This window comes from Pelodiscus sinensis, chromosome 2 (genome assembly GCF_049634645.1).
Source record: "Pelodiscus sinensis isolate JC-2024 chromosome 2, ASM4963464v1, whole genome shotgun sequence".
NCBI classification, from domain to species: Eukaryota; Metazoa; Chordata; order Testudines; family Trionychidae; genus Pelodiscus; species Pelodiscus sinensis.
The window spans coordinates 187,964,554-187,984,679 of NC_134712.1; the positions used below are offsets into that span (position 1 = coordinate 187,964,554).

Genomic DNA, 20,126 nt, shown 5'->3' on the forward strand with positions numbered 1-20,126 from the left:
GAAATAAACACAAATTCACTGAAGCTCGTCACCTGCCCCGAGTTCTATTAAAAATTCCAGGAAGAGAAGGGGACAATAGGGACTAACTGTCTGATCCCCGCTGGCTGCTGCTCCAGTACTAGGGGCTCCGCCAGTTGCATGCATAGGTTTAGAGCATGCCTGAGAAAATCCAAGTGTTTCCGTGTAGGCCATGAGATCAGATCATTGAGGAGGTCTGTAAAGGTTGGTCACTGTAGACATGGAATCTGGGGATTCCGGTACCATGGTGAGAAGCAGCAGCTCTGTAAGAAAGTTGACAGTGCTTCCATCTGGAGATCTGTAAACCACTAGGAGTCCTAGATTCCTTTTTTCCCCGTAATCTCGCTGTACATATGAATTTTCTGGGATGGAACATCTTCTGAATACAATAATCTCTCTCTGTATAAAAAAAGGTTTTTCCTGCCAAGCAACAAAATGTCAACATGCTCTCACATTCTTTGGGTGTATGAGTGTAGTGAGCTGTGGGCGCAGCCCCCTACTAAGATATTTAATAAATTATAAATGAAGCTTTTTGCTAAAACTGTACAATATTTGACCATTTGCAAACATCAAAAATTATTTAAAATCTTTTAATGAAGATTGTTGATTTCTTGGGGAAATACTGGTTTTGGATGGGACACAGGTAAAACTGGCTTAAACTGGGAAAATAACTGCATCCGGTCCTGCAAGTTCAGCAGACATAGAATGAATCTTTTTGAACATCAGATACATCTATTGGAAACTAAAAATAGGCTCGCTCTATCTACTAAATCAGAGTTGGTCTTCTGCTGCAGAATGCTGTGCAACCAGACGGACCTGAACTGTAGTCTGCAACTCTGCATGTTTCTGATTGCTTAAAGTTTCAAGCCTACAATTCTGTATTATTGTCATTTTCATATAATCAGATGTTTTGACTTGTTTATATAAGATTGAAAACTGAAATGAGTCATGATGTATTTAATTTCCTTGACAAAATACAAAATCAAAATGTATAGAGACATTCAGATGTTCAGTATTATAGTTACATGTAATAATATTATACCCACTGCCATTTTACTTGCTTTATGTATAACAATAAATTAAATCTACTAGGGGGCTGTGCCCCCTGCTCGCTTTGCTCACCAACCCCTCTCTCTCTGGGGGGGGGAGATGTCTGGCCGGGGGGAGGATGCAGGAGCAGGCTGGGGTGCAGGGCCTGGGTGAAAGGAGTGAGTGAGGTGCTGGGGGGGTGCAGAGTCTCGGCAGGATGATGAGGAGCATGGCAGTGCGAGGTTTCAGCAGGATAGTGAGTGAGGAGGCTGGGGGTGCTGAGTCTCAGGTTGGGGGGAGTATGAGTGAGTGGGCTGGAGATGCAGGGTCTTGGCCAAAGGTGTGTGTGAGGGGGTTGGTAATGTGGGGTCTCAGCCGAAAGTGTTTGAGACAGGGCTGAAGGGGCGGAGAGGGGGGAAAGCTCATGGCTCCCTCCCTCCCAAAACGGCTCCCCCTCCACTCCCAGCACTGGGGAGGGAGGCCACACAGCTCCAGCCCTCCCAGGAGGGGGGAGGGCGCACAGCTCCTGCCCCCACCTCCCCCATGATGGGGAGGACCTGCGGCATTGGGGGAGGGGTCAGGGAGGGAGAAAGCTGGGCGGCTGAGGGCAGGAGGCAGCAGACAGAATGACATGATGACATCATGCTGTCATCCCTCAGGAAAAAAACTTTTATATATAAAGAGAGATGAATCTACTACCTTATATAACCACAATTTGAATATATAACTAAAACTTAATGAAGCATGTGCATTAATGAAACAGTTTTTGAAATAGTTGTAGTTTAAAACATTTTCTAACTATTATTTTCAAGGGTGGTAGTAACCATGGTTTTACTAGGTATGTAAACGTGTAACCAAGTACAAGGTTAACCGATGAGCCTGGGCTCATTGGTTAACGCTCATTGCTACATGCGTACATCCCTCCCTTCTCCCCGCTGCCTCTGTATCAGAGGCCGGGGGAGTGGGGAACTGACTTTTAAGCTCCCTGGCAGCACTGGTTCCCATTTCCCCCTCTCCCTCTCATGTGAACTTGTAACCCCTAAAAATGTCATCAGTTACACATTTACACAAATAAATGCATGTTAACATCCCTAGATATTACAGTATTTACCAGACCCAATTTTTACCAGTACCTTCCCAAATTCTGCATGCAACTGCATGGAGGTGAATCAGGGCAGAGAGTGTGGCCAATTATATTAAACCAGTTACCTACAGCTGATGAGCTCCAGGAAGAGCGAAACCAGTTCCGCCCTATTTCAACAGTTATGAAAAGTTCGGACTGGTCCTGTAGTACTGTCCTGTAGTTAAAGGGTCACTCCTGAGTTTAAAAATAATGCTTTGACAGAAGCTCTCTTCTTGTCATTCTTCTACCCACCTACAATGTCATGTTTGCTCTTGGCCTTCCATACGCAGGTGTCCCAGTGCTTATGAAAAATGCTAGATTAACACCGCTGAAGAATGCTCTAGCCTCAGACAGAATTCAGCAATAATATTGCATGCTTCCCTGAGTGTGCCTTGACCATATTCTGGAAGGACAGACTCTAGAATAAGTTCTTAGTTTTTGTGTCCAGTCTTTAGCTGTTGTGGAGGCTCTTATGTGGCCACAGACTTTATATAGCTCCTCTAACTATCAAATAGTAATCACTACAGGCCAAGAAAAATTCTAATGGCCAAAAACTGGAGCAATCAAAAGTCTGTTCTGGACAAGCAAAAACTGAATGATTTACTGTCTACTGGACAGCCCTTAACTTAATTCTCCCATCTCACTTTCCTTGCCCTGCTATGCAAAATGGAAGGGCAGGAATGCTTTTGTCTGCTTAGCTACTTCTGTGCTAAATTCCTCCGCTAATTACTAGAGCCCTGAACAGATAAAAATGTCTACTCATGGATGCAGATCTGTGGATAGACATAGGGATCCACAGGACTCTACTCCTAAGAGCCACTGCAGCCAGTGGAGAGGAGTGTTGTCCTGTAGCACCTGGGAGCCAGTAGTCTATGACAAGTGCTTCTCCTGGGATCATCGCTGCGCTGTATTCAGCCCCACCACCAGCCGGGCTGTACGACATGAGACAGGAGACACCATGGCTGGCAGCAGTGCTGGGGACAGTGTAGACACAGGGTGCTGACTACTGGGCACAACAGGGCCACTCTCCTCTCCTTTGGCTATAGTGGCTCTTGGGAGAAGAGCCCAGTAGGTTTGTGGAACCCCCATGTCTATCCACGAATATTTGCATCCACAGGTAGACATCTCTATCTGCACAAGACTTCACTAATTTTTTTAGTAGTGAAGGTGCCATGAGTTTAGCAAGCTATAATTGTTGTTAGATGGTGCTCAGAGAAACTGACTGGGGGAGGCCAGTTCCCATTTTCATTGATTAAGGCACCTAGTCTGATCTCATTGGCACAGGACTGAATTAACAGGACATATTACATGCACCATCAGTGAGAACACAGCTACAGTATTGAGTCCAGATCTATACTTTGTCACAAGTAAGATATTGAAAAGTTGGAGAGAATCAAGGAAAGGCAAATAAAATAAGGGAAGATAATAATTTGAGTGAGTGAACAATATATATGCATAATTTGGTTAGAGATGGATAAGGGGAGAGGAAAATAATCTACAGCTACTGGAAGGATATAAAAGAATTGTGTAGAAAGGCTCTTGGGAGGAGGGCTAATTCGTAGTAATGGAATGAATGCAAACAAAGGAAAGTTTAATTTAGATCTCAGGGAATGTTTCTTTACAATGAGATCCATTAGGGCAGTGTTTCTCAATCAGTGGTACGAACACCATCACGATACTCGAGAGAAGTCTGGGGGTTTTGTCAACACAACTGAAATTTGGAGAAAACTGAATTTTTGTTTTAAGTTTTACAGCGTTTTATTATTTTTGTACTTTTTAACCCCAAAAATTTCATCGCCTGCCTGATTAAGTTGTTTAAACAAATGTGTTGAAACAGGAGAAAAAAAAATGTGTGTGTCTGAAAACTGTAGGTACTGGGAGTACTTATATTTTTTTAAGGGGGTACTTTATTAAAAAAAAAAAGGTTGAGAAACACTGCATTAGGGTATATGAGTTAAATAAACAACCCACTTCACATAGTGATTCAGTTTATCTGGCTACTGCTGGCCTCCCTGAACAGTCTTCAGCCAAAGAGTGCCCTTTTACAGACAAAACTATGGAAAAATAAAGAAAATTTCCCCCCACTCTTTTTGAAACATGTTTTAATCTCAGACCAGCAGAATGCTAATTAGAGGAGCATTCCTCAAATATGCACTAGTGAACTGAACATGCTTTTGGTATCACTGAAATCTGTTTGCATTGGAAGTATTGACTAAAGTGAGTTGATAACATGAGAGCCAAAGGAAGAAGGAGGGGGAGCAAAAAGGGGTGAACTGAGAAGAGCAGAAAGGAATGTACACATTTTTCTCTTCTATGGGAGATGAATTTACAGGAGGTGAATAAAATGCTGAGGTTACATGACCCAAGATGGCAGTATTTGACTGTGACACACTCTCCCATCAAGACCCAGTTAACTTCAGTATGAAATAGCATTAAGTATGATGCCATCTTAGGCAGCAGGTAGTAAATGATTTTAACTATCAGAAAATATGACCATTCTGAATGAAAAGCAGCAGAAACAGATAATACTAGTGAGAAAGGGGGAGGAGGGGTAAATCTGCATCTCAGAGCACATAGTGAGTCACTGCTACATTCACAGAAAACAGTTTCTCTTCATATCTAGATTTAAGTTCCTTGAAAGTAGGAATAAGAGATCCTCCGGAAAAGGCTTTATTTTCCGGAGAATCACGTCTAGACTGGCGCATTTCTCCGGCTTATCTCCAAGCCGGAAAAAAGCAGCAGCCACGTTAATTCAAATGCCGCGGGGGATATTTAAATCCCCCGCAGATTTGCCTATTCCAAAGTGCTACATTAGCATCCCTTTTCCGGAAAGGGGTGCCTATGTAGACATAGCCCCAGGGTCTGTTCAGACCCTTTTTTCAGGGCACTGTTTGTTGGTTGTATTGACCTAAAAACAGTTCAATATAAACCCAACAATTACCTTTTTCCTCCCAGAGCCTTCCTGTTCCTGGCAGCTCTTCTCCAGCCTAGAAACATTGTTTGGGCATCCCCCAATATAGGAGCGAACCTGCTTCTATATTTCTTCTCTTCAACTGAGCTCTTTCAGACTTTATGGGAATTGGTTGCTTATCAGACAGTCACCAGACCTCTTCCCCTCTACCAGGCCCAAACACCTGTTTTTAAAGGGGCTGTGCCTCAAGAGGGTTGGCTTGCCCCGGACCTCCTGAACCTGAAAGAGGCAAGCCACCATGGAGCTTTGGTTTAAAATGATACCCAATAATTCAAGACATAGTGGAATGGTCCATCACAGGATCTCTGACAGAATCCTCTTACAAAACAGCCAAACTGAACAAAAGGAGGGACATTTTAGGAATATATAGTTCTATGGCTAGAACATGGAATAAGTTTGTAGAAGTTGGATTCTAGCTACATATGAAAGCCTAAAAGAGAAACAGTAGATTATTGCACTGAAATAGATCGTGTAAATGTTTAATAGTGACATCAACTCCCAACATCCATCAGATATAATTCTTCATGACCCAATATTTGGGGGTAATTAATTGGAAGGAATGATCTTCTGCATCTGTCCACAGCTCCTGGCTGCATGGGCAAAAAGCTTTCGTAACTTGATATTCTCTTTGATCAGGTGTCTACAAGTCTGTATCTTATCTCGCCATACTATATAAAACAGCAGATTACCTAATAAAGCAGTATAGATGATGTAACAACCTTTTATCTATGGAGGCAGCAGTCCCACTTTTATTAAATTAGGAGCTTAAATGTCATTGTGTACAACCATATTGACATGTTAGCCAAGAGAAAGCGAGGTTTAATGTGTAGAAGTGGGGTGCTGATTCTGAAGCTTGTAGATCAGCTGGTCATACCCCGAAACTAACCATGTTCCCCAGAGGAAGGCCATCTATGATTTAGGTCAATAAATTGTTACCCTCTTGAGAGCCCCCTGAAGAATACCATGCCCTGTAATCCTTACCAAAGGAGGAGCCCTGTGATTCTACCATCAAGTAGAAGCAATAGGTACCATCCCACAGCAAATTAGTTAAGGGAAAAGTATCTCAGCAAAGACAGCATAAATGTTGAAATACAAGCATGTGAGTGGGAAGTCCAAAAGCGTACTGAAATTAGTCATTCAAATAGCCGTCTTTAGTTTTGGTTTTGCTATTTTTTTAAAATGTGACATTTTAATTAATTTATGGGTGATTGTTTGTTTGGGTTTTTTTTTATTGCAGTTGGAGAGGAAAAAGGAAAGGTATGTCCTGCCTACACAAAACAGAAGGTTATTGTGGCAGGGAAGAAGGCTAAAATAATATGGCTGTCACCAAGCAGGCCAACTGAGTGATGATCTTTCATTGCTAGTAAATGTGTATGGCAAGTGTGAAGAATGAAAGTTGCAAATCTGGTAGCTGAATGGTACCAGCTGAGACCTGCTCGAAGATCTGAGTCAAAAGAGACTGCTGAACATACAATGTTGAGCTTGATAGTTTCCCACCATTACCTCAGTAAGCTTCACCTTAGGCCACATAGTAAATTGATGAAACAGAAGGACATGAGTATCTATATGCCATGATAGTTATTATGAGTTCTTCATCAACTGTTGATTTACCTCCCCCAAATCTTGGGTTGCACCATAATTTGTGCAACAAAGGGCATAATGCCCAGGTTAGGGTCCCCATCAGAAATGAGCACAGTCATGCTCCTTATGTCCCATTCCTAATGTGCTTCATATAGTACAGTAAAATGGACTTCTAATCTGAGACGTCTCTCAGAAAGGAAAAAGTGTATGTGAAGCCTATCCATTGTGAATGAGAATGGCCATGAACCACTTTTGTCAGTACCAAATCTCTTGCATCTTAGCTCTAGAACTCTGCTGGCCTTGCTTTTAGAGTAACTGTCAAATACCTTTCCCACTAGAGGCAAGAAAAAAAATTGGGAATGTTATTAGTACAGTAAACTTCTGATAATCTGGCACCTTTAGGCCCTGGGGGATGCCGGATTATCAAATATGCCAGACTATCAGAAGGGGGGGGGCTATAAGGGGTCTGGGGTGGAGTGGGGGGGATGCGCCCCTTGGGCTGTGGGACCAACCCAGCAGCACCCCAGCTGCTCTGCCCCAGACTTCCCCAAGTCAGCTGCTGCTGAGACTGACCAGCGGCTGACTCTGGGAAGCCCGGGGCAGAGCAGCTGGGGTGCTCTGCTCCGGTTTCCCGAAGTCAGCCACTGGTCAGTCTCAGCAGTGGCTGACTTGGGGAAGTCTGGGGCAGAGCAGCTGGGGTGCTGCCGGGTTGGTTCCGCAGCGCTGAGGGGCAGCGCAAGGGGACCAACCCCGCAGCACCCCAGCTGCTCTGCCCCAGACGTCCCCAAGTCAGCCGCTGCTGAGACTGACCAGTGGCTGACTTCGGGAAACTGGGGGCAGAGCTGCTCCAATTGTCCAGCTGCCTGGAGCACTTCCAGGTTCCAGATGGTGCCAGACCATCAGGAGTGCCGGACCATTGGATGCCGGACCACTGGAGTTTTACTGTAATGCCTATAACATGCATATCCCTGAGAGTGCAAGTTTGATGAAGCTGAGACATATATTCATGTAGTGTAATGTAGACTGGGCTTGACATGACTAATTGGACACGGGTCAGGACTTATTTTTTGGAGACAAGAGTAGGCTCAGCAGGCTGAAAACAGAATGTCTGTACTAGCTAGCAAAGAGAGAACACCCAATAAACCATTTACAAAGGACAGAATAACTGACTACAATGAGCCTAGAAAGATGAGAGGGAGTTTGGGTGAAGGAGGCAGTTGTGACCATGTAGGTCATGTCTGAACAGTATGTGCTGAATGGAGATTGTTTCCTAGAAAGTGACCAGGCAAATCCCAAAACGTGTGATGCAATGGTTAGTAAAAGCAATGTAATGTATACAAAGGGAAAGGATTGCAGTATAACTTTGGATGTGTGGTACGCCCTATACCCATCCACTATGCTTGAGTGTGTGATCTACTCAGAGTAGCTTTGCTGTATGGCCAAAAAAAATATCTGAGTGACAGAATCTGAAGTTGAACTAAGTTCTGGGACAGGATAACTGGTTTAGTCAGTGTGAAAGGCTATGTGGTACAGCAAACACAATAAAGGTGAGAGTTCTGGGACTAGAACCAAGATTTCCTTAATCTCACTCCAGTTCTCAGGATCTTGTAACAAGAATTGCTCAGAAGCCTTACCAATAGGCATCATTACCTGCATTAAAGGGTTATTCAGCAACTCTTTGCTGGTTGTGATTTGCATGGAAATACAAAACAGTTAGTTTTAATCTCTTGATCCCTTCCTTCCAATTTCAGAGAATTATCCCATAGGTCAGGGGTGGGCAATAATTTTTGATGGGGAGCCACTCCAAGATTTTGAAAATAGTCAAGGTCCACACATTTCTGTGGAGGGGGTGTGCAGGGTTTAGGATGGAGGTTGGGTACAGAAGGGCACAGGGGGTAAGGGGCTGGGGTGCCGGAGATGGTGTGAGGTCTGTGAGGGAGTTTAGGTGAAGGAGGGGGTTGTGACCTTTTTTAGGGGATTGGGGTGTAGGGTCAGGGAGGGAGTGAGGTGCAGGAGACGATTCTTGCATGGGGGAGGGGTGTGGATTGGGAGGGGTGTGGGTACAGGCTCTGGGAGGGAGTTGTGACCTGGGGCAAGAGGAGTGCAGAGGGTTTGGAAAGTGACCTGGGGGAGGGAGTTGGGGAGCAAGAGGGGCTGGGGTTCCAGAGGCAGTCTTTAGCTGAGAGGCACTTACCTAAGCATCTCTCGGCCTGCAGCACTCCCAAGGCAGGCTTGGCTCCCTGCCTGGTGCAGCCCAAGAGCATTGAAAATACAGCTTGCTTCCTCTATGTGGCTCTCCACTCTGGAAGGGATGAGAGGCTTGTGCTGCCCCCATCCCCCAGGCCAATCTCTCAGCTCCTATTAGCTGGTTATTTCTGACCAATAGGAGCTGAGCGATTGCGCTGGGGGTGGAGAGATCACCCGAAACCTCCCCCCTTGCCCCTGCAGAGTAGAGTGTCACATGGAGCAGCCCTGTGTTTAAAATAGAGGCTGCTGCATGCCTGAGGGTCCCAGGAGGGGCATCCGTGGGATTGATCCGGCCCGCAGGAGATATCTTGCCCACCCCTACCCTAGGTTATAGAGATATACTAACTCACTCTCTGTCTCCTCATTTGCCATGGCTGCTACATTGTCAAATTCAGCAGCTTCAGCTTGACACATACGTTTTCCATTATAGCTAAAAAGTTTTCAAATGCTCTCCAGTCAAACTCAGCTATGTATAACTGTTGCTCTAGAAATCAGTTCATCAGGAGCAACAATATGCACAAATGACAGATCCAAGAATTGGAGTATTTTAGATTCCTTGGAAAGAGCATACAAAGAGAAGTAAGACAACAGTAAAAAATTGCCATAAGGAATGATTTTTGAGTTCTTTCTCTATCAATTCATGTTTCAATCACACTATCATGAAAAATTTAAATAGTGCTCAAAGTTTACATTCTTTGTTCTAATTTTAGCATGTTATTCATATTTTTACCCAAAAAAAGTTCAAAAATCCTTTTAACTGAAATCTGTAAAGCAATCTGAACTATGGAGTCATGATCAGCAACTCTATAATAAATATATACACAAGATTACAAATTAATGAACCAAGACCAGATGTTTTGAAATAATCCAATTACAAGAGAATGGTTTGCACAGATTGTAATAATACTTATTTTTTTTCCATATTAGGAGGCTGAAACAGTCTTCTTTAAAACCCTTCAATCAAACTTTCAGCATGTGCAAGTATATGAGAACCAGTCTCTTCAGAAAAAAGCACTGGCTTCTATCCCTGTCCAAGATTTGAAAGAGAGAGCTCAAGAAAAGTTAGCACAAGCCAAAAAAGTGGATGGAGGTATTAGTTCTGATAATTTACAAAACACTAAAAATTCTAAGTTAAATATTTGGGCATAATGTGCATGTTTACAGAGAAAGATTGTCACTGTTTCTGTAAAATCCAAATACTCATTTTAAATTACACTAGTATTCATAATGTGTATAGTATGCCTTATTCATTTAGTGTATCTTCTTCATCAAAAAAAAAAGTGTTTCTTTTGGAGAATTAATGCTAATCCCTAGTTTGTTTTCTTTTTTCAAAATCAAATTGAATGAAATGTTGAGGCTCATAGTTCTTTTGTCCTTCAAGTTCACCTGTTGAATGCCAGCACATCATATACATTCAGAATCCATGTATGCAAAGGGCTGAAACAAAGTACTGTATTCTGTACAGATGGGGCTTTGAGAAGTTTCATAAATTCAGGGTAGCTGAACCATTTCTTAAATTTATTAACCCTCTGTACTGTCTTCCATTTTCATCTGTCCTCTTCTCATCCACTGCACAATAATATTTTAAATTTGCTCTTCCTTCGCATGCTTTTCTTTTATGTCCATCTGCTGGCCATCTGTTCATGGCTGCAAATGGGAGGAGATATGAGAGAGCAAAGGAAGTTTACTTGAATTCAGACTTCTGAACTAGCAGCAAACAGCACTAGAGGCACCAGGATTCTGTACATATTACTTAGCTACTTGCATTTGGAATAGAATGAAGATAATAAATATATGTCTTTAAAGAAAGGCAGAGCAATTTAAATTGATTAACATCACTTAATTTTTTTAATCAGGATTCATATAATCTCGAGAATATAAAATTAATTTGAAAACTTGTATTATTTTAACTTCAGTTTAAAATGTAAAATTAACTAAATTGCAAATGCTGCTGCTTTTTAAAAACACAATTTAGGTAATTTTTTTTTCTGATTTGTACAGAAATACAATAGGCAAAAACTAAAACAGTGGAAGCTAAGGCCTTGCTCCTACAAACAAGTGTGATACTTCACTCACAAGAATAATCCTTTTGATTATGTGCCTAAAGTGAAGCATATGCATAAATGTTTGCAGCATCAGGCTTTAAAATTGTATTTTTAATAAAAACTAGGGGCCTGCACCCCCTGCTGGCTACTCTCGCCAGCCCTCCTCTCACGGGCTGATTTCGCTGCCAGAGAGTCTGCTATGCTTCCACTGAGCCTGGCTGCGCTCTCCATGGCCCCAAATCACTCGCACCATTCTCTGCTCCCACCACACCCCTGGACAGACTCCTGTGTCCAAAGCCTCTTGGCCCATCCCTCCTACTTGCAGCCTTCAATCGCCAGCCAGCCCCCATCACCCCACATCCTTCCCGCTCCTGCCCCACCCACCAATAAAATAGTTTATTCGCGTGCAAAGTTCAGAGATGGGCAGGGGGGAGGCCACGTGGCTCTCAGAGCACCAGGGAGGGGGGGAGGTCACCTGCTGCAGGAGCCACACGTCTCGTGGCTCCCGCCTCTCTCCCCCCAAGCATGGGAGAAGGCCGTGTGGATTGCAGCCCCTGTGACTCCCTCCTGAGCATGGGGGAGGTAGGAGGCCGCGTGGCTCCTCTCCCCCACCCCCTTCCACTCCAGAGCACCAGGGAGGAGGAGGGGGAACTGGAGGATGGCGAGATAATAAAGGCTCTGAGCCCACTGGCTGCCTCATCAGCACCAGGCCCTACTCAAGGCACAGGCTGTCTCTTGGCCTCCATGGTGGCACTTCCCTCTCCTCCTCGCATTGCTTCCCCTACTTGCAGCACTAGCTACCCCTGGAACTTGGTCACCTGCACGGCCGTGGCAGTTACCAGCCCCAGCAGTCATATATCTCTCACCTTCTGCCACTGCCCTCATCGTGGATGCCTCCGGACTCCCACTCCAACCCCAGGCTCTTTCTGGGAGCACAGCCACAATGCACTGGATTGGTTCCATTTCTGAGGTAGACCCTACTACGGAGGAGGCTGCTGGGGCAGGAGCCAGGGTTGGGGAGACCGGGGAAACAAGCCCCCTAGAAGGCCACCCAGAGAGGGGAAAGAGCCAGATTATGCTGCAGCCAGCTCTGGAGGGAGTTCTCCCCGAAGTGTATCCTTGTGTGACACAGCAGGAGGACAGTAGGGCTATGTCTACACTAGCGGCTTCTTGAGCAAGAACATCTTGCGCTAGGGTTCTTGTGTAAGAACTCTTGTACAAGAAAATGTCCACACTGCCTTGTGCCAGCTGTGTTTTTGCACAAGAACATCCATGGCAGTGTGGACGCTCTCTTGCGCAAGAAAGCTCTGATAGCCATTTTAGCCATAGGGCTTTCTTGCGCAAGAAACCCTGGCCAGCATCCAAGAGCTCCTGCGCAAGAGGGCTTACACCTGTTAAAAAAGTGTAGCTCTTGCACAAGAAGCCTTCTCTTACCACACTATACTGTAAATTTCCTTGCACAAAAGCAGGCGGGCCATGTGGGCGCTCTTCGGATTCTTGCGCAAGAACTGCCATACTTGCGCAAGAAGCCACGAGTGTAGACATAGCTTAGGGGTCTGGGAGTGTCCCTTGTTTCCCAGCAGCATTGTGGAGCTGAGACCTGGTGGTGGGAAGGGAATGGCTCATCACTCAGGCCCTATGTACAGTGCCTTGCTTACGCATCTCAAGGATTGCATTGTCCAGCATGCATGGTGAGGGGTTGGAGTGAAGCTGGGTCACTGTTTACAAAGCTCAGTGGGAGGAGGCTCTCCGGCTGAGGGGGGAGGTGCGATGGGATGCAGAGTGACGCGATGATATCACTCTGTTGTTCCACAGAAAATTTTTTGAGAGAGAGAGAGATTACTGTTTGTGGCATAAAATCTTTATTACTTAAAAACAAAATTGCTTCCGTTTTAACAGTGAAAAGTTAGACTTTCAAGATGGTAAAAAATTTTTTAATTTTTATGCACACAATCCAAAAAATTCCAAAACCCCAAGGGTAAAATTAGCCTTCTGTACACAGATTTAGGCATTGAAAGGTGAGATTTTTCAAAAGTACTATAGTGACTTAGGAACATAAGTTCTATTGACTGAACTGCATACCCTGATGGAAGACTATTAGAGAATTTCAGCTTTTTCTTCTTTTGGAAAATCACTACATTACAAAGTTATGTTGGTTACAAATATAGGATGGGGTAATTGCTTATTAGTTTTAAATTTGGGATTGTGTTCTGATTATAAGAATTTTAAAATGTTTTCACTAAGCATTTAAAGTATGGAATTATCTAAAAGAAAAAAGTGTAAAATATGAAATTCTTCTAACAATCATGAAACTAAAAAATTACTACAAAACATCCACTATATCAAATTTAAACTAAAATGGAGAGAGCAAACTACCTAGTAACATATTATAAACAAGAAATATTATGTTATTGTTATTATTTAACTTTAAAAAAGTTGATTTAAACCAAAACAATTGATTTTAACCAAAAAATTGATGTTTTGATATTTTTAAAATAATTATTCTTATTTACTGTGTTTTAAGGGTATGGAGTTTGTGTTCATGTGACCCCATCCTCTAGAGCTGATAAGTCCAAAGTGGCACTCAAGGTTTCAGACCTTGCACCTTAAACTCAGGTGTAAAATAGTGTAATAAAAACATTGCTATTTGTTAGGCAATGACAACTTAAAAGCATTGGTACTGTATTAATTTTAATTTTTAAAGACATATAAAAAGATAGACTCCGTTGAGAATGGGCCGTATGAAAGGAAATAGCTACTGTTGCTAAGAAATAATCTACCCTGCCAGTTTCCTTGTAAATCTGTCACTCTTGTATTAAGACAGCCACCTGGAGAAATTACCATTGCTGTTGGAGAACTGTTATTACAGACAGATATACAAAACCTTTGGGATTTTGAAGACCAAATCATAGTCTATGCTTTTTGGCTCATAAAGACCATCCTAATAAAGTTATGGTCATTTGAACAGGAGATTACAATGCTTGTCTTCACCCTCGTAGGCCACCTACTATTAGCAATGTAAATTGTGTAACTTTTGTGTGATCTCTAGGTATTTTCAAACAATAATTTCTTGTTGAGCTGGTCATATTTGTCATTATTTCTATGCTGAGCCTTTCATGCACGATTTACTTTATGAACCCAGAGAAGAATATTTATGTAATCGTAGCAATTTTCTTTCTATAGAGGGGCATGATTATATTCACCACTAGCCAACAGAAAGAAAAATTGTACTTTGATTGAAATTACCTCATTCAGCTTCTGGCAGACAGCTCAGAGAAAAGACAGCAATAAAATATTCACAGATCATATCCAGCATATAAGCAATAGCTGTTATTTCTGTAGAATCATTTATGTAACATTTTAAATTTGTATAATGCTGAAAAGGAGATTTTATTAAATCAAAATCCAGTCTTAAATACCAGACTTGTTTACTTGTGTTTTGCTTAATGGACTGTCCCTTTTTATCATGTCTATCACATTTCTAGCGATATAAATTTAATGGAGTTGGTGACACAAGGTGCAAATCAGGTTCATAAAAACATAAGAATAGCCATAGTGGGTCAGACCAAAGGTCCCGCTAGCCCCATGTACTGTCTTCTGATAATGTCCAATGCCAGATGCCCCAGAGGCAAATGAACTGAGTAGGTGATCATCAAGTGATTATTTCCTTGTCACTCATATCCATCTTCTGGCAAACAGAGGCTAGGGACGCCATCCCTAGCCATGCTGGCTAATAGCCATTGATGGACCAGTCCTCCATTAATTTATCTAGTTCCTTTTTTAATTTAGTTATAGTCTTGGCCTTCACAGCATTCTCTGGCAAAAAAATGCCATATGTTGACTGCATTGTGTGAAGAAATATCTTCTTTTGTTTTAAATCAGCTGTCTATTAATTTCATTTGATGGCATCTAGCTTTTGTGTTATGAGAAGAAAATAACTCTTCCTTATGTACTTTCTGCACACTAGTCATGATTTTTATAGATCTTTATCATATCCCCCCTTAGTCATCTCTTTTCCAAACTGAAAAGTCCCAATTTTACTAATCTCTCCTCATATGAAAGCTGTTTCCTGCCCCTAATCATTTTTGTTCCCCTTTCTTGAACCTTTTGCAATTCCAGTCTATCTTTAGAGATGGGACAACCACATTTGCACACAGTATTCAAGATGTAGATGTAGCATAAAAGGCAATATGATATTTTCTGTCTTATTATCTATCCCTTTCTTATTGATTCCCAGCATTCTGTTAGTTTTTCTGACTGCTACTACACGTTGAGTGAATGTTTCGAAAGAATTGTCCACAGTAATACCAAGCTCTCTCTCTTAAGTGGTAATAGCTAATTTAGACCCCATCGTTTTATATGTATATTTGGAATTATATTTTCCAATGTGCATTACTTTTTATTTATCAACACTGAATTTTATCTGCCTTTTTGTTGCACTGTTACCCAGTTTTATGTGATGCCTTTGTAGCTCTTCACAGTCTACTTTGGACTTAATTATCTTGAATAGTTTCGTATCATTAAATTTTGCCACCTCACTGTTTACTTATTTTTCCAGATCATTTATGAATACACTAGACGATTTTCCTGGCATTGCTTGGGTCTTAAACTCAATTAATTTTTGTCATTTAAATCATTGCTCTGGCGTCAGGCAGTGGCTGAGTATGTAGGCTGCCTCAGGGAGAGAGGACTATCTCCCCAACTCTCTCTCTTTGCAGCAGCTTGGGTCCAGATGAGAAGCACCTCTCCCTGGCCACTGCAGCTCCAGTGTGCACAGCTGAGGGAGAAGTGCATGTCCCCAGGCTGGGGCAGGTCCAGGTTCAGGTTCATCTGCCCCCTTCGCTTCCCAGTCAGAGTGAGGAATGGACAAACTGAACTTTCTCCTTCCTCCATGATGAAGAGGAACAGCTAGAAATGTTCCCTAAAGGGCTCCGGGGTGGGGAGAGGGAGTGGGAGGCTCTGAGCTGGGCAGTCCACCCCCAGCCAGTCCCTTTTGCCTGCCTGGTGATTGCTTCTCATAAAACCATACAGAAAAAAGACAATCCCATTCCAAGCATATCCCATTTTCATGGCAAAACCAAACTCTTATGTTGCTCTAATGGCTATTCCTCTTATGATAAGAGGAATCTGTACACCGAATTTGGTGGTCCGGGCTCTTACCATTTAAGGGGACTTCTTGAACAGACAGACTCACTTGCTCCCTCAGATATATAATAGATTGAATAGTACTGATTCCAGTATAGACCTCTGGTAAACACCACTATTTACCTCTCTCCAGTCACAAAACTGACCATTTATTCCTACTCTTCATTTCCTATATTTTAATTAGTTGCCAGTCCATGAAAGGACCTTCCCTCTCATCCCACAACTGCTTACTTTACTTAAGAGCCTTTGGTGGGGGACTTTCTGAAAATCTAAGTTCACTATATCTACTGAATCACCCTATTCCGTATGCTTGCTGATCCCTTCAAAAACATTCTAGTAGATTAGTATGGCATGATTTCCCTTTAGAAAAGACATGTTGACCTTGCCCCCAAGAAATCATGTTCATCTGTGTGTCTCTCAATCTCTGTTCTTTACTATAATTTCAGCCCAGTTGCCTGGTTGTAAAGTCAGCCTTATTGGCTTGTAACTGCTGGGATCGCCTGTGGAGCCTGTTTTAAAAATTGGCATCACATTAGCTATCATCCAAACATTTGGAACAGAAACTGTTCACATTTGAATTCCTTCATAACTCTGGATAAATGCCATCTGGTCCTGGTGACTTATTACTGTTTAGTTTATCAATTTGTTACAAAATATTTTCTAATGACACCTCAAAATGACACCTCAAAATGATAATTCCTGAGATTTGTCACCTAAAAAGAATGGCTCAGGTATGAGAATCTCCCTCTCATCCTTCAGCCATGAAGACTGATGCAAACAGTTCATTTAATTTTTCACCATGGCTTTATCCCCAGGAGTACTCCTTTAGCATCTCAATTGTCCAGTGGCCCCGCTGGTCGATCAGAAGTCTTCTTACTTCTGATGTACTTTAAAAATTGCTTTTACTTTTTGAGTCTGTAACAAACTGTTCTTCAATTTTTGTGTGGCTTTCCTAATTGTAGTCTTTCACTTCATCTGCCAGAATGTATGTTCTTTTCTATTTTCTGCAATAGGATTTATGTTTTTTAATTGTGGGTATACATTTAAGTTGAGCCTCTATGATGGGGTCTTTAAAAAGTTTCCATGCAGCTTTCACGGATTTCACTTTTGACACTGTACCTTTTAAAAGTCTGTATAACTTCCTTATTTTTGTGTAGTTTATCTTTCTGAAATTAAATGCAGCCTTGTTGAGCTGCTGTGGTGTTTTCCTCACCATAGTGATATTACATTTAATTTTATGGTCATAGTTAGCAAGCAACCAGATTTTCTGCTCCACTTCGGACTAAATCAAGAAGAGCCTCTTCTCTCATTGATTCCAGGACCAGCTGTTCCACAAAGCAGTCATTGAAGGCTTCGAGAAACTTTGCATCCCATCCTGAAGTGATATGTTCCATTCAACATGTGGATAGTTGAAATCCCCCGTTATTGAGTTTTTTATTTTTATACTCTCTGATCTGCCTGAGCATTTCACAGTCACTATCATTATCGTGGTCTGTAATTTATACATTATGCTGAAAATGTATTATCTGAGCATGGAATTATTATCCATAGAAATTCTATGGTACAATTTTTACTTCATTTGATTCTACATTCTTTCACATATATCACCACTCCCCCTCTTCTCCCACCAGCAGATATATTTTGTCCATTCAGATACAGCTATATCCTTCAAATATATTTTGTACCCTTGTATTATTGTGTCCCATTACTTATCCTCATGCCATCAAGGTTCTGTAATACCTATTATATCAATGTCCTCTTTTAAGATGAGGTACTCTAGTTCACCAGCCTAGCTCATTTCTGCACACATCTTTTTTTCAGAACATTAAAAAGGTGGTGCAACTTTGGTTTTGCACAGAATCTTTGTTATAAAAATATATTAGTACAATTTGTAAATGCAAACAAACAAATAGATAAATATATAGGCATTAACATTTGTCATCTTGGTTATGAAAGAGCAAATGTCAGATTTATGATGAACATTTATGAATAGGGAGAAAGGAAGACCCAGGATATAGTTTTAAAATATTTGTAAGTTAAAGGCGGTAAGGAATCGGAAGAAGAGATCTCAGAACTGGATTTTAAAAATCAGTCAGGTGCAGTTAAACTGTTTCAGATGGTGGGGTATCAACAGCAAAAGAGAAGGCTCTATCACCTGCTACAAATAGATGGAAAAACAGGACAGAAGAGTCTAATGTTCAAGCATAGGGTAGCTGGATGTATAATAAAAAGACATGGTGCCAGACAGGAAATGTCTAGTTAATATACGTTGACCTGAAAAGATATACTTGTTTAAGAGTTATGAAGTAAATTAAAACTTTATTTACAAACCTTAATTTTGGAAAATATGCTAGATGCTCTACAACTTATAAAAGTCCGCTTGTACTAGACGGCTGCGTCTAGACTGCCAAGTTTCTCCGCAAAAGCAGCTGCTTTTGCGGAAAAACTTGCCAGCTGTCTACACTGGCTGCTTGAATTTACGCAAGAACACTGACGATCTAATGTAAGATTGTCAGTGTTCTTGCGCAAATACTATGATGCTCCCACTTGGGAAAAAGCCCTCTTACGCAAATGCTTTTGCGCAAGAGGGCCAGTGTAGACAGGTAAAAACCATTTGGCGCAAAAAAGCCCCAATGGCGAAAATGGCGATTGGGGCTTTCTTACACAAAACCGCGTCTAGATTGGTACGGACGCTTTTCCGCAAAAAGTGCTTTTGCACAAAAGCATCTGTGCCAATCTAGATGCTCTTTTCCGCAAATGTTTTTAACGGAAAAACTTTTCCGTTAAAAGCATTTGCGGAAAATCATGCCAGTCTAGACGCAGCCGACATGTTTAACTATACTGCCACTAGCTTCTGGTAAAACAAAAACCTTTTGGGGTTTTGGAGTCAAAGCAATTGTTAATCTTTTGCTTAAATGGCATCTATATATTAATTTGTTGGTTAATACTTCAACTCTAAATTATAATGTAGATTTGAAAAGGTCAATTGAATCCAGATTTGGTTAATCTTGTTTGAATTATTGTGTTTTAATGTTATAGGTACCCATGTGAATGAAGATGATTTTTTGTTGTTGGAGCTCTTACACTGGTTTAAGGATGATTTTTTTCAGTGGGTGAATAGCCTTCCTTGCAGCAAGTGTGGTGGTGAGACAGAATCTAAAGGTCACTTATCACCTAATGATGAAGATCTGAGATGGAGTGTAAGCAGGGTTGAAAATCATCACTGTAACCAGTGCCAATTTAGCAACAGATTTCCAAGGTAAGCATAACCTTGGATTTTCTAAAATGCTATTTTGTATGTATGTATTCTGTAAATTATTGGGAGATTATATAACAAAATACAAACATTGAAATCTGTACTATAACACAAATAGATCATTTTAAGCACTACCATGGGGTGGTTGTTGGCTCTGATGTTTATATTTTATCACCATGCTTAATTTTTAAAAAATGTTTATATTTTATCACCATGCTTAATTTTTAAAAAATGTATTGCATTTAAAAATAGGACCCTGCTTTTATACTGAATATTTGACTAATCTTAACACTGTTAAAATATACCAAGTGCATTTTTTATATATTATTATTTTAAATAATAAATGTGCCATTATCAGGGTGTTTTTTTTTAAAGTAAAAATAAATTATTTTACTTTTTGGAAGCCTACAAACGAGGTCATACTTCTGCTGAATGTAGCAGCAGATAAGTACTAATTTCAGAATTGTGCTGACATCTGTCAATAACCGGTAGAGCACAAAAATCCTACTTAAATCGAGGTTTTTTTTTAAAATCAGAACAGTCATGTAACAATCATCTTAATCAGTCAATGTCACTGAAAACAGATTTCCTGCTAATCAAGAGGATTACAGCGAATCTCAAAGTTACAAATGCCTGGGAAATGGAGGTTGTTTGTAACTCTGAAATGGTGATAATTCTGAACAAAACATTATAGCTATTCTTTCAGAAGTT

The 20,126-nt window shown here is 41.4% G+C and overlaps 1 protein-coding gene across 9 annotated transcripts in view; it reads left to right on the plus strand.

Moving 5' to 3' along the window:
* The window catches only part of NGLY1 (N-glycanase 1), a 43,876-nt gene that overhangs the window by 13,196 nt on the left and 10,554 nt on the right, over nt 1-20,126 (plus strand). For all 9 annotated transcript variants that reach the window (XM_075922020.1, XM_075922029.1, XM_075922025.1 and 6 more), the window contains exons 5-6: nt 9,897-10,059; nt 19,199-19,418. In XM_075922020.1, coding sequence (XP_075778135.1) covers nt 9,897-10,059; nt 19,199-19,418 — 383 coding nt within the window. The remainder of the gene's footprint in view (nt 1-9,896; nt 10,060-19,198; nt 19,419-20,126) is intronic.